The following is a 14,506-nucleotide window of genomic DNA, read 5'->3' as shown; positions in this document are numbered from 1 at the left end:
AAACATGATTTGATGTGTTCTTTGCCTCAATACCATATGATTTGAAGTTGTGGAAGCAAAAATGTACCCTAGCATTGGCAGATTGTTGTAAATAGTGTAGGAGGATATATTATTGATAACAAGTCTCTGTTACAAGCATCTGTTGTGTTTAGTAAACTTATGGGAAAATGCTATGAACTCATACACTGTCCTAATGTTATCACTTGGGATACAACTATTCAATAGATTATCTATCTACGTAAAACCTACTACTCAAACAAATTTACTTTACAAAAATCATCATACATGAGTTACTGCCTGACCTGCCTTGGCAATCTAGAGATCTGATGACAATTGAATTAGCAAATGTGATTTTTTTTAATTTTTCATTGGAGCCAAGTAAATCTCAATAACAAAAAGAAAGTCAGCTCAGTATGTGGCCTCTAAAGAGATAAGTTAAACGTCTGTGTATCATTCAAATATGGCACTGCATGTTAGCAGCTGCATGTAATGGGATAACATGTGGCCTAGGAGTTATCCTTTTGACATAGGTAATGTACTCATCACCACACTCTTTTGTAGGAGGGAAAAGTATTTTCCCATCACATTTATAAGAGTCATATCTGATGGAAAAGATCTTTTGGAATCGACAACGTTCAATGCCCTTTGCAGAGAACACACTGGAGCAGTCAACTCTCACCAGTGGTATACCTTGATCCTTCGCCAGTTGCCTGGAACAAAAATAGGTAAACAACAAATAAGCTGCAGGTCACATTTTTACAGAGAGTATGTTTTGTGATCAACATTATAAAAATAGTCAGTGTCCTGCAAGTGAAATGAGCATTGGGGTAGGATCTGCCGACATCAGTGATCTGTATGTTTGTCTCACAATGGAAATAAATTATTAATATACTACAATTATGACATATCATGGTTTTAGGAGCAGCAACTACTGTAGCCAATGAATTTCTTTATCCAGCATATAACATTTTAGCTAAAGTATGCAGGCAGACAGCATATTTCTCAATATCTCAGACTGTTAACACTAACTGATGTCTTCAAACTTTAACCTGAATGTTCAACTAAAGTTCTTTAACAACTATTTAACTGATTTACAGCCAATTTTCAGACAAGTCCATGTGATAATACAATCTGGCTCCAAAATGCTCAGTGAAAAGGGTTAACTTTTGCAAATGCAATGTAAAATTTGTTCACGTGATTCAAGACGAAACAGAGTTAAGAACATCTAGGAAATCTGCAAAACTAATAGACTGTTAGTGTAAAGAGGTTCAACATACAGACAAACACTCATGCAATGCATATGTCTACGCAGTCTATGCAAGTTGAAATAGCACTGGAATTTGAATTAAACACCTAAAAATATTCACCTCTGAATTCTAGTGATACTTCTTTGAGAAACATGTTAAGAGAAATGACCTGAAAATAGAGCTTCTGTGAGAACTGCATTCATCATGATGCAAATACTTGTTGAAAAGCTTAGGTATTATGTAAAATACAAGGATAATATGCTTTGCTATGACAACATGAGTGCATCATTTGTTTAAAGCAAAGCTGTTATACAGGACAAGGATTTGTGATATGATGAGTGCAGGACATTGGTGTTCACAGCCACAAGGTTCCTAGTGCTAACAAAGAAAATCTCAACATAACAGGAAGACAAACACAGATTATTTTTTTAGAGGTCATCTAATGTACATGAATTTAAGTGCAGAATAGGCAGTTGTGTGTAGGCATCTCCAAACAATGTCAGGCATTACATAAAGGGTCAAAATATACCACATTTTTACTATATTCACAAAATTACTAAAGCAATTTGCTCCTGTGTTGTTGAGAGAGAGGGGGCTGAACAGCATGAATGCTCATGGATGTGTAAAGTACAAGTAGATATTGCTAGCCACATAGACATTCAATTCTGAACTGATCACAAAGAAAAGCTAAGTTCCATTTCAATTGGAAAAAGCAACAAGTACAAGAATTTACCTAACCAAACCATGTCTTTGGATAACAAACACGCCTTATGGGAATGTAGTAGAACACTTGTGTAAAGTGTTGCTTAAGCCAAGAGCACGTAGTGATCTCACCCAACGAATATGAAATGCATGATGGAAATAGCAACAAGTTTCTATGCCCAAACAATGCAAGATTCACCTCAGAGTGCCTTCCAAACAAAATCAGTCTACAAGTCAACTGAAAATCCTGAGCTACACACGTGATTGGCTCACACTAATCAGACTGCCTGGTGCATGCACGATACATCTTACGTGTATCATGCAGAGATGCAAGACACTCCTAGTGAAGGGTAATACTTCTATATTTGAATGCCTCTTTGGAAAAACAACAGAATGATAAGACACATACTTATGAAATGATCCTATCGAAATAGCAGATGTGTTTAGGTGTTAGACTAATTTAACAATGAACTACTACTAAATAAATTGAAGACAACTAATATGAAGGAGGTTTATGTCCAGTTTTGATTTTAATTTTGAATGAACCACAACACTGCATAGGCTGTATATGTTACTTTGACAGCAAGATCACAAATTGCCAGTCTACCAATGGCATAATAATAAAGTGTCTATTCCTCAGCATTTACTTCTCAGTCTTTTTGTCTTCCTGGTGTAGAGAACATTTATCAACCTGTCTAAAACTTGTTTTATTTTCACAAGATTTTAGTGCAGTTTTGACAACCATTAGTGTCTCATATTTACCTAGTGTAAGATAATGGGGTGTGTGAGGTTTCCAGGCTAGAAGAGAGCAATAATCAGTGATATCACTGTTAATACTGAGAAACTGTATGAACCTATAAAATTATCCCATTTATGTGGTTCAACAGACAATGCTCAAACACTCCTGAAGCAGATGCTGCATGTGCACATAGAATGACAACACTGTCTTAGCTCAGTTAGTACTATCACTCTTAAGAACGTGTCTGGAACATTTTTAAGCAAGATTGAATCCTGTGCACATACTTGTTAATTTCTTACCACAACAGAATATTGTCACAGAAGAAGCTGAGAAGCACCATGGTGTAGTGGTTATGATGCTAAACTGTTGCATGGAGGATTGTGCATTCAAAACTCACCTGTACTGTACAATTTTAATTTCTCTATTCAGTTTGAGTACATTCCAGAAGTATACGCAAATGTCAAGCATCATTGTACTGGAATGTTCTGTACCTATAAATATGCTGTATGTGGTCTGGCTGGAGGCAGATCACTCTGTGCTCTTGTATATGGAAGTGCTGAATAAATCTTCATTATGTGAAGTTAATGTTCATCATTCATCTAATTACACCATCTTCTACGTGACATTGTGACACATGCTCCTTGGATTAGCCACAAGACAGGGTTTGTGGATGTACTTCGCTCCTTGAGTCACATTACAACAACTTATTCACTCCCTCAAAATATATTTCAAGATTTATTAATTGCCTTCTTACTGCTTTATGGGGCAGCTAAACAAAATACTTTAGAAGTGCAATGTCTGTATCATGAATGGTATCAGTAGAGATAATAACTAAGTGCTGTCATGCTTGGGAGTGCATAGTAAGATTTGAGTCAAAGTAGGTCAATGTGGGTAATATGAAGTTCTGCAAAAGATCCTATGACCAAAGAGAATGTTCAGTGGCTTGTCCTGAGAAGTTTGAGGTCCTTTTGTCTGAGCCAAGTAGAAGGCTTCCAGGAAAGACATCCAAGATTCTGTGAATAACTGTTCTGTGACTTCCTGGATGACTTCGTGGACTTGGCTACCCAGGTAGCTAACTGCATGTGGGGTTGCACACAAGGTTGTTTTTTTTCCAGCATCTCTCTAGCCATGCCAAATAATGACAGATGTAGGGCACACCAAGTATTAGTGTAAGATTTGGAGACATGAATGATCCCTACAGATGAAAGGACTAAAATTCTGTTACTCAACTAATGTAGGATTCCTAGAAAAATACCAGAATTTGAAGTACTACCAAAAAGCAGTAAATCTTACATAATACTAGTTAAAAAATGATATGTAAAAACTGAAATAAACTGATTGTATAGCGAAAGGATAGGTTAATGGTAAAATAAGATGATATACTAGTTGCAGTAGATAAGAAGCTAATACTCGCAAGGTAGAAATTGAAGCCGTATGCAAGATAGTTTAGACAAGACTGTCAAGGATAATTGTAAAACTGTGACTGTATCTTTCTATCAGCCATCAGATCCACCCCCAAAATTTACTGCAAAATTTAGAGAAACCCTCAGTTTGCTAGTATAAATATTTAATAATCATATTGTGGTTGCTTTGTGGAAGCTCTTATTCAAACTGGTAGCTTTGACAATAAGGTATCTGTAACAACAATAATTACTACAGGATTAAGAGCGGCTAAAACAAATAAGAAGATTTGTGCATTTAAAAAGTTAGACAAAGAAGAAGTCATATCACTTCTCAAGAAAGATCTCAAAACATTTACCTATCATAGTAAAAATGTAGAACTGTGACTTAGATTTAAAAGAATAGCTGAACACGCACTGGATGGCTATTTACCTACTCAACAGTTCATGATGGGAGGGACCCCTCCATGGTATACTGTCTAAACAAACAGTGACTAATGCATAACAGGTGTATAATGAAGCATAGGGGTATAAATGGAAAGATGCTGAATGTACACATTTAGTTGTCGTGAGGGAAAAATGTGAAACCTTCATTGACTAACATAACAGAACATTATTGGATAAGCTCTCACAAAACCCAAAGAAATACCGCTTATATATAACGGCTGTTAGTGGTACCAAAGTTGCCGTCCAGGCACGCAAGTCATAGGAGCTGAGAAAGAGAGTAGCAAGAGTAATAGCAGAAATACTGAACATCATTTTCAAATGTTCCTTTATTGAAGGAGAGTCTGTTTACTTCTTGCACCACAGAAAAGATGTGATATAGATCATATTGGCAAAACAGCTATATCACTAAAATTAATTCCAGTGATATTCTATAGCAAATTTGTAAACGATTTAGATCCTTTTTATCATAATATACTCTAGATCCGTTGAAAAAAATTTGGCCTTAAAAAGTACAAAACCCATCTACCAGAAGGATAACAGAAGTGATCCGTGAAACTACTGTCAAGCCTCCCTGACACCCACATGTTGTGGAACCCAAGAACATGTTCTGTGTTCAAAAACAATGCAGTATCTCTAAACAGAATGGTCTCATTCATGTCACCCCATGTCAACCAGCAGGGATTCCAAAAATGTGTCGTGTACAACCCAACTACAATAGTAGTAGTAGTAGTAGTAGTAGTAGTAGTAGTAGTAGACAATGTACATTGTATCAATTTTGTGAAAGAACATAGTAAGATAAGGGTGTACAGTTTCCTACATAATACAATCATTCATTGTACCCATTTCAATAGTTTTGGGCAATACAACTTTGATTACTGTAATAATATAAAAGTATGAGAAGGATGTTTTACATGAAATACACTCCTGGAAATTGAAATAAGAACACCGTGAATTCATTGTCCCAGGAAGGGGAAACTTTATTGACACATTCCTGGGGTCAGATACATCACATGATCACACTGACAGAACCACAGGCACATAGACACAGGCAACAGAGCATGCACAATGTCAGCACTAGTACAGTGTATATCCACCTTTCGCAGCAATGCAGGCTGCTATTCTCCCATGGAGACGATCGTAGAGATGCTGGATGTAGTCCTGTGGAACGGCTTGCCATGCCATTTCCACCTGGCGCCTCAGTTGGACCAGCGTTCGTGCTGGACGTGCAGACCGCGTGAGACGACGCTTCATCCAGTCCCAAACATGCTCAATGGGGGACAGATCCGGAGATCTTGCTGGCCAGGGTAGTTGACTTACACCTTCTAGAGCACGTTGGGTGGCACGCGATACATGCGGACATGCATTGTCCTGTTGGAACAGCAAGTTCCCTTGCCGGTCTAGGAATGGTAGAACAATGGGTTCGATGACGGTTTGGATGTACTGTGCACTATTCAGTGTCTCCTCGACGATCACCAGTGGTGTACGGCCAGTGTAGGAGATCGCTCCCCACACCATGATGCCGGGTGTTGGCCCTGTGTGCCTCGGTCGTATGCAGTCCTGATTGTGGCGCTCACCTGCACGGCGCCAAACACGCATACGACCATCATTGGCACCATGGCAGAAGCGACTCTCATCGCTGAAGACGACACGTCTCCATTCGTCCCTCCATTCACGCCTGTCGCGACACCACTGGAGGCGGGCTGCACGATGTTGGGGCGTGAGCGGAAGACGGCCTAACGGTGTGCGGGACCGTAGCCCAGCTTCATGGAGACGGTTGCGAATGGTCCTCGCCAATACCCCAGGAGCAACAGTGTCCCTAATTTGCTGGGAAGTGGCGGTGCAGTCCCCTACGGCACTGCGAAGGATCCTACGGTCTTGGCGTGCATCCGTGCGTCGCTGGGGTCCGGTCCCAGGTCGACGGGCACGTGCACCTTCCGCCGACCACTGGCGACAACATCGATGTACTGTGGAGACCTCACGCCCCACGTGTTGAGCAATTCGGCGGTACATCCACCCGGCCTCCCGCATGCCCACTATACGCCCTCGCTCAAAGTCCGTCAACTGCACATATGGTTCACGTCCACGCTGTCGCGGCATGCTACCAGTGTTAAAGACTGCGATGGAGCTCCGTATGCCACGGCAAACTGGCTGACACTGATGGCGGCGGTGCACAAATGCTGCACAGCTAGCGCATTCGACGGCCAACACCGCGGTTCCTGGTGTGTCCGCTGTGCCGTGCGTGTGATCATTGCTTGTACAGCCCTCTCGCAGTGTCCGGAGCAAGTATGGTGGGTCTGACACACCGGTGTCAATGTGTTCTTTTTTCCATTTCCAGGAGTGTACATTACAAGTAAATAATTGATATAACACTTTCGTTCGGGGCCTTTTACACGAAATACATTACAAGTAAATAATTAATTTAAGTCTTTTGTTCAGAAAAATTAACATTGAGGCTGTGGCAAGCATTTAATTTATGGTACTGTTAACATATAGCAAATGAATGTAGTTACTTGCTACAAGGTTACTGCAGATATTCATTTACACTATAATAGCAATGGTCATTAAGAATTTAAATATTGCTTCCTTGAATGTAGCTAATGTTTTTATTTCTTTTAGGTGAGTTGGAAGTTTGTTGTACAAAATAGTACCCTGAATGTTGGTTTGTTTTGTGTTAAAGCCTTGTTTACTCTTTTTATGTGGATGTCATTGCACCTTTTTGTATTGTACAAGTGAAGATCTGAGTTGGTTTTGTAATTATCAATGTGCATTTTTATATCAACAACACTTTTTTTTATATAGAGGCATGGTAAGGGTAAAATAATTAGGTGTTTAAAAACTGTTTGGAAAGTGTTAGCCTTTCATATGAAATATGTCTGCTTGTGTCTGTATATGTGTGGATGGATATGTGTGTGTGTGCGAGTGTATACCCGTCCTTTTTTCCCCCTAAGGTAAGTCTTTCCGCTCCCGGGATTGGAATGACACCTTACCCTCTCCCTTAAAACCCACATCCTTTCGTCTTTCCCTCTCCTTCCCTCTTTCCTGATGAGGCAACAGTTTGTTGCGAAAGCTTGAATTTTGTGTGTATGTTTGTGTTTGTTTGTGTGTCTGTCGACCTGCCAGCACTTTCATTTGGTGGTCTGCTTGTGTCTGTATGTGTGGATGGATATGTGCATGTGTGCGAGTGTATACCTGTCCTTTTTTCCCCCTAAGGTAAGTCTTTCTGCTCCCGGGATTGGAATGACTCCTTACCCTCTCCCTTAAAACCCACTTCCTTTCGTCTTCCCCTCTCCTTCCCTCTTTCCTGATGAGGCAACAGTTTGTTGCGAAAGCTTGAATTTTGTGTGTATGTTTGTGTTTGTTTGTGTGTCTATCGACCTGCCAGCGCTTTCGTTCGGTAAGTCACCTCATCTTTGTTTTTTTTATATATATATATATATATATATATATATATATATATATATATATATATATATATATAAAAGGTCATAATTTTTAATTCCTTAAAGACACCTCTACATGGTGCTCTGTAAGCAACTATACTTATTACTCTTACAGCTTTCTTTTGAATCTTAAAAGACTGAAATAGTGCTGCAGGGAATTTCCACCACGAATCTTGCAGGGCTGTCCATAAATCCGTAAGAGTATGACGGGGTGGATCTCTTCTGAACAGCATGTTGCAAGGCATCCCAGACATGCTCAGTAATGTTCATGTCTGGGCAGTTTGGTGGCTAGGGGAAGTGTTTAAAATCAGAAGAGTGTTCCTGGAGCCACTCTGTAGCAATTCCAGATGTGTGAGGTGTACCACTGTCCTGCTGGAGTTGCCCAAGTCTGTCAGAATGCACAATGGATATGAAAGGATGCAGGTGATCAGAGAGGATGCTTACATACATTTCACCTGTCAGAGCCATATCTAAATGGATGAGGGGTCCCATATCACACCAGCCGGCCAGAGCGGTTCTAGGCGCTACAGTCTGGAACCACGCGATGGCTACGGTCGCAGGTTCGAATCCTGCCTCGGGCATGGATGTGTGTGATGTCCTTAGGTTAGTTAGGTTTAAGTAGTTCTAAGTTCTAGGAGACTGATGACCTCAGCAGTTAAGTCCCATAGTGCTCAGAGCCATTTGAACCATTTGAGCCATATCACACCAACTGCACATGCCTCATTCTATTACAGAGCCTCCACCAGCTGGACATGCATGTTCGTGTCGTGCAATCATCAAGGGTACACGAGTGAGCCTTCAGCTCTGAAAGCCCATATTGATGATGTTTCATTGAATGGTTCACTTGCTGACATTTGTTGATGGCCCAGCATTGAAATCTGCAGCAATTTGCTGAAGGTTTCTACTTCTGTCATGCTGAATGATTCTGTTCAGTCATCTTTGGTCTCGTTCTTGCAGGATCTTTTTCCAGCAACAGCAAAGTTGGAGATTTGATGTTTTACTGAATTCCTGATATTCATGCTACACTTGTGAGATGGTCATACAAGAAATTCCCATTTCATCGCTATCTCAGAGATGCTGTGTCTCATCGCTCGTGTGCCGACAATAACACCGTGTTCAAACTCACTTAAATCTTGATAATCTGCCATTGTAGTAGCAGTAACTTATCTAACAACTGTGCCACACACTTGTTGTCTTATATAGGCATTGCCAACTGTAGTGCCATATTCTGCCTGTTTACTTATCTCTGTATTTGAATATGCATGTCTATACCAGTTTCTTTGGTGCTTCAGTGTATAAGAAATGGTATTACTTATGCAAGCATTTTGAGCCTGTGACTTCTTCTTCTGGCAGAAGAGATGAAGGGGAAGGAAGAGAGGTGAAGGAAGAGGACTGGAGAGGTTCAGGAAAATGGGTACAGTTTGTAAAAGTTGCCCAGAATGCTGTGTCAGGTGAGACTTACTGGACAGGGTAATGTGGAAAGACTGAAGTCGGGGATTGCAACGGACGAGATTTGAAAACCTGAGAGCTTAAAGGTGGATTATAGGGTAATATGGAAGACAGATTACTCCTAAAACATTAGGCATGAGTTAATAAGACTGAAAAACTAAGTGGATTGTATGTGATAGAGGTGGGAAAAAATAGATAGGTCAGAAAATGAAAGATGGAGAAAAGTTAAATGGAATGAGGAAAATATATTTACTGTGAAGAAGTATAAAGTTGAAAGAAATTAAATTAAATTAAAGCCAGGTGGGTGGTGAGACCCAAGAACATGTTGTAGCATTGGTTCCCATCTGCAGAGTTCTGAGAAACTGCTGCCTGGGAGAAGTACCCAAATGGGATGTGTGGAGAAACAGGCACCGAGATCACGACTGTCACGTTGTAGAGCATACTCTACAAACTGAACTCTGCCTGAACACACCACGAAGGCCCAATGGTACTGACGGTCCCTGTCTCATCCTCAGCCTACAGGCGTCACTCGATGCGGATATAGAGGAGCACGTGGTCAGCACACTGCTCTCCTGGCCATATGTCAGTTTATGAGACCTGAGCCACTGTGTCACAATCACTTAGCTCCTTAGTTTGCCTCACAAGGACAGAGTGCCATACTTGCCAACAGTGCTTGGTAGACCAGGCAGTCTCCAAGTGCCAGGCCAGCCTGACAGTGCCTAACTTCTGTGATACGATGGAAACCGGTGTTGCCATTGCGGCGAGGCCATTGGTTAGAATGTGCTGTGCAACAGCATATAGTGTGTTGCAACTACACACCCTCTGCCTAAGCCCATCAATCCTAACTGATAATTTGGTGGTAGCCATGCTGATGTAAAAGGCCAAACAGTGTTTTTGTAACACGTAGTATATGACATGTCATTTCTCAAGTGACTTTCCCTTTGATAGTATATATTCTGCCAGTTGTGGAGCTGGTGTGGGTGGTAGTAGGTGGGTGCATAGGGTAAGTCTTGCAGTGCAGACAGTCACAGGAGTAGAATCTATAGAGTTGGAGATGGGTGCAGAAGGAGCATAGCGTCTGACAAGGGTATTGTGGAGATTGGGAGGATGATGGAAAGTCATTACAGGTGTCGTGGACAAAATCTCACATAGAATGGAGCTCATTTCAAGGATATGATTTTAGGAAGTCATGTCCTTGTTGAATTTTCTGATTATGAAGGCCCTACACTCCTTGTGCAACCATCCCCTAGCATGTGGCTCCCACCTCTGTGACTGCCCCCGCTGCAAGACTTCCCCTGTGCACCCTCCTACCACCATCTAAGTCAGCCCTGCAACTGGCAAAATGTATACTATTGAAGAGAGAGCCACTTGTGAAATGACAAATGTCATATACTAGCTGTTATATAAACACTGTCTGGCCTTTTAAATTGGCATGACTACCACCAAATTATAAGGTAGGCAGAGGGTGTATTCTGGCAACACGCAATATCCTGTCACAGAGCATGCTCTACAACACGAAATCTGTTAACTTGGTGCCTGTTTCACCACACGCACCATCTGGATTCTTCTCCCAGACACCACTTTCTTACAACTCGGCAGGTGGAAACTGGTGCTACAACATGTCCTTGGGTCTCACCACCCACCTGGCTTTAATTTACATTAATTTCTTTCATCTCAGCATTTCTTCGTAGCAAACATTTTTTCCTCACCCTGTTTCATTTTTCTACATCTTTCATTTTCTGACCTGTCTATTTTTTCCCACCTCTATCACATATAATGCACTTAGCTTTTCACTGTTATTAACTCACGTATGATGTTTTAGGAGTAACCTCAGTCTTGCATAATACCCTATCTTCCACCTTTAAGCTCTCAGGTTTTCAAATTTCATCCAGTGCAGTTCCCAAAAATCAGTCTTTCCTTCTCATCTGCTGTGCAGAACATTGCTTTGCTAAGAATGCACTAATTCCCAAATTCTACTGCATACAAGAGGTGCTAGCAGAAGTAAAGCTGAGAGGCTATGTTGTGACTTATGCTGCGTAGTTCATCCGGTGCAGCTTTGCTTTTCTGCACTTGAGTCCTGGTCCAGCACAAAGCCATTATAGGTAACTAGAACAAAAAAAAATCATTTTCTAACGGCTTAAAAGAGGCTTTGAACCTTCTAAAATAAGAGGCAAAAACCCTAATCCCTGAAAAAAATTTGTTCTATGGAATTCTGAACTACCCCTTTAGTGCCTTGGATGACCTGAAATGGCCTACCTGTGCCAACTCAATACCCCCTGTAGTGTTTGGGTATAGTTAGATGCAGTTCACAGCAAACAGTATATTAGCTTGGCATCAGCAAACGCCAGTATGTGCACAAAGAAGACAATTGTTTTGCTTTGAATCTCGATTTTTGTTTGCAGTGTGACTTTTGATAGTTCATTTGTGAGCTTATAATACACAGCTTTGTCTTTTATGTAAGAATGAGTGATATGAAAGTGTAATCAGGTAAGAAGGGTATAAAAATATCATATCTGATGTGGTGTCAAAGGTGACCAAAGAACAGATATGAGGCTGAAAGCAGTTCAAAGGAGTCACTGACTTTGCAGAGAAACTGAATAACAGTGGCCAGGACTTTGATGTGAAATATGGATAGAGCTGTAGGATTATAAATTTTCCTGGTATTTTCTCTGTTATTTCTCAACAAATGAAATGTGAAACATGCAATGTAGACATCACATTGCAAGAACAAAGTCCTGAAACTTAGGCTTCACAATAATAATTTCTTTTTTAAACTGCACAGCAGTTGTTATACTAAGTAGTAAGTTTATATGGAATGCATATGAAATCAGTTATTGAATCATCCTAATAATGTGCCTGTTTGGAGTCGGGCTAAACAGGACTGTAAAGTCTTGTACATTCATACACCCCACAACCAATATTTCAATTATTGTATGATAAATGAGTGGATATGATTTCAATCACAATTACAAAACTATGACAGACCACTCCTGGGATAGCAGATTAATGGTAAGGGTTTTCTAAAAATAGAATTTTCTCCTTTTGTTCATGTCTATAACACATCTCAAAACTTCAAATGCATTTTACTCAGAATACAATTTTTCAAAATGGCACACAGCATAACTCCAACAATTTTCAGTCTTTACCCTCTAATCTGCTAATAAATTTCAGCACATGATGTTGATGGAGATGTTAGATACTGACTTGGTGTGCTCGACGAGGGCAATGCCAATTCCACAATTCCTGGCAGCTGGGTCGACAGACCCAGCTACAATCTCCAACCGGTGAAGGTGTACATCAGGGAACAGGGCACGCAATTTCTCAGACACCTGAAAAACACATTACATCTATACCAGACTCCACAGGTAGCTAATACACACTGCCTGCCAAGAATGTGAAGTACACAGAAGCTGAGGAGGAAATGTAATGGGAGTTCATGGATTGAGAGGGTCCAGCTGTTAATGGTGAGTGACATTTTCTGAACAGTTAGTAGCTAGCTTGAACCCCTCGCCATGATTATTCTGATAACCTTCATGTAGAAGAGGCATATGGTCCGGGCTTGTACTGAGGCCAGCTCGTATGGGCTTGTAAAGCTTCACCTAGCTTAGCCTAATGGAGTTACATCAACCCCCCCTTCTGCTGTGTACAAGGAATGGAAGTAAACAGAGCGTCTGGACTTCCACTCTCCAATTTCTGTCTCTGTATCTATTATGTGCTGAACCACCATTAAGTAATGTTTACAGAATGAGATTTTCACTCTGCAGTGGAGTGTGTGCTGATATGAAACTTCCTGGAAGATTAAAACTGTGTGTCGGACCGAGACTCGAACTCGGGACCTTTGCCTTTCACGTGCAAGTGCTCTAGCAACTGAGCTACCCAAGCACGACTCACGCCCCGTCCTCACAGCTTTACTTCTGTCAGTATCTCATCTCCTACCTTCCAAACCTTACAGAAGCTCTCCTGCGAACCCTGCAGAATGAGCACTCCTGAAAGAAAGGATGTTGCGGAGACATGGTTTAGCCACAGCCTGGGGGATGTTTCCAGAATGAGATTTTCACTCTGCAGTGGAGTGTGCGCTGATATGAAACTTCCTGGCAGATTAAAACTGTGTGCCGGACAGAGACTCGAACTCGGGACCTTTGCCTTTTGTGGGCAAGTGCTCTAGCAACTGAGCTACCCAAGCACTCAGTGAAAATCTCATTCTGGAAACATCCCCCAGGCTGTGGTTAAGCCATGTCTCCGCAATACCCTTTCTTTCAGGAGTGCTACTTCTGCAGGGTTCGCAGGAGAGCTTCTGTAAAGTTTGGAAGGTAGGGGACGAGATACTGGCAGAAGTAAAGCTGTGAGGACAGGGCATGAGTCGTGCTTGGGTAGCTCAGTTGCTATAGTACTTGCCCGCGAAAGGCAAAGGTCCCGAGTTCGAGTCTCAGTCCGGCACACAGTTTTAATCTGCCAGGAAGTCTCAAGTAATGTTTAATCTCAATGTTTTGGTAGTGTCAAAGAAACAGTTTTGTTTCTGATGTGTGATATTCTGCCCACTGTAATAAAGATATGCTAAGTTTGTTTATGTCTCACTAGATTACACTAGAATACAGTTAACCCAAGTGTCACCACCTAGTGAAAGCCTAATGAATGGTCGGATAAAATGATTGTGCAAAACATGTGTCAGTTATCTCAGTTTGTGGAGTAAAAGTCCAGACTCATTGTCAAACAGTGACTGCTATGCTTTGGTCTGTCTATGCAACAAGAGCCCATAAACTGCTTTCACAGGCAACCTCAAAATAGTTGTAAAGAGTTACCTGTAGTCTGTTCTCTGCTTGCTGTCATTCCAATTGCCCTCAGGTGAAAAACCTCTTGAGTAATAAAGTGTCCAGCAGAAACATGTGCAGAATTCACCAGTGATATGAGGAGATAAGACTCTCTGATCATCACAGGAGGGCTGTGAGTGGAATATCTTGAGAGGAAAGCAGTGTACTCTGAGCTTAGTGCATGTACAGCCATGCATCAGTTTGCACCACTGTAAGTAGTAAAGAGGATTTTATCTGCAAGTGTGCCATTATTAGGCACTTGTTTTGTGCTTTC

General features: G+C 41.1%; 1 protein-coding gene across 1 annotated transcript in view; it reads right to left on the bottom strand.

Moving 5' to 3' along the window:
- Positions 1-386: 386 nt before the first annotated feature.
- Positions 387-14,506, bottom strand: part of LOC124551251 (arylalkylamine N-acetyltransferase 1-like) — a 74,622-nt gene continuing 60,502 nt past the window's right edge. Inside the window, exons 4-5 of the mRNA XM_047126247.1 lie at positions 12,629-12,753; positions 387-710 (exon numbers count right to left, since the gene is read on the bottom strand). Coding sequence (XP_046982203.1) covers positions 455-710; positions 12,629-12,753 — 381 coding nt within the window. The 3' untranslated portion in view covers positions 387-454. The remainder of the gene's footprint in view (positions 711-12,628; positions 12,754-14,506) is intronic.

Source organism: Schistocerca americana, chromosome 9 (genome assembly GCF_021461395.2).
Source record: "Schistocerca americana isolate TAMUIC-IGC-003095 chromosome 9, iqSchAmer2.1, whole genome shotgun sequence".
NCBI classification, from domain to species: domain Eukaryota; kingdom Metazoa; phylum Arthropoda; class Insecta; order Orthoptera; family Acrididae; genus Schistocerca; species Schistocerca americana.
Note: the sequence above shows the minus strand (reverse complement) of the source record. Positions and strands in the feature narration are given on the sequence as shown.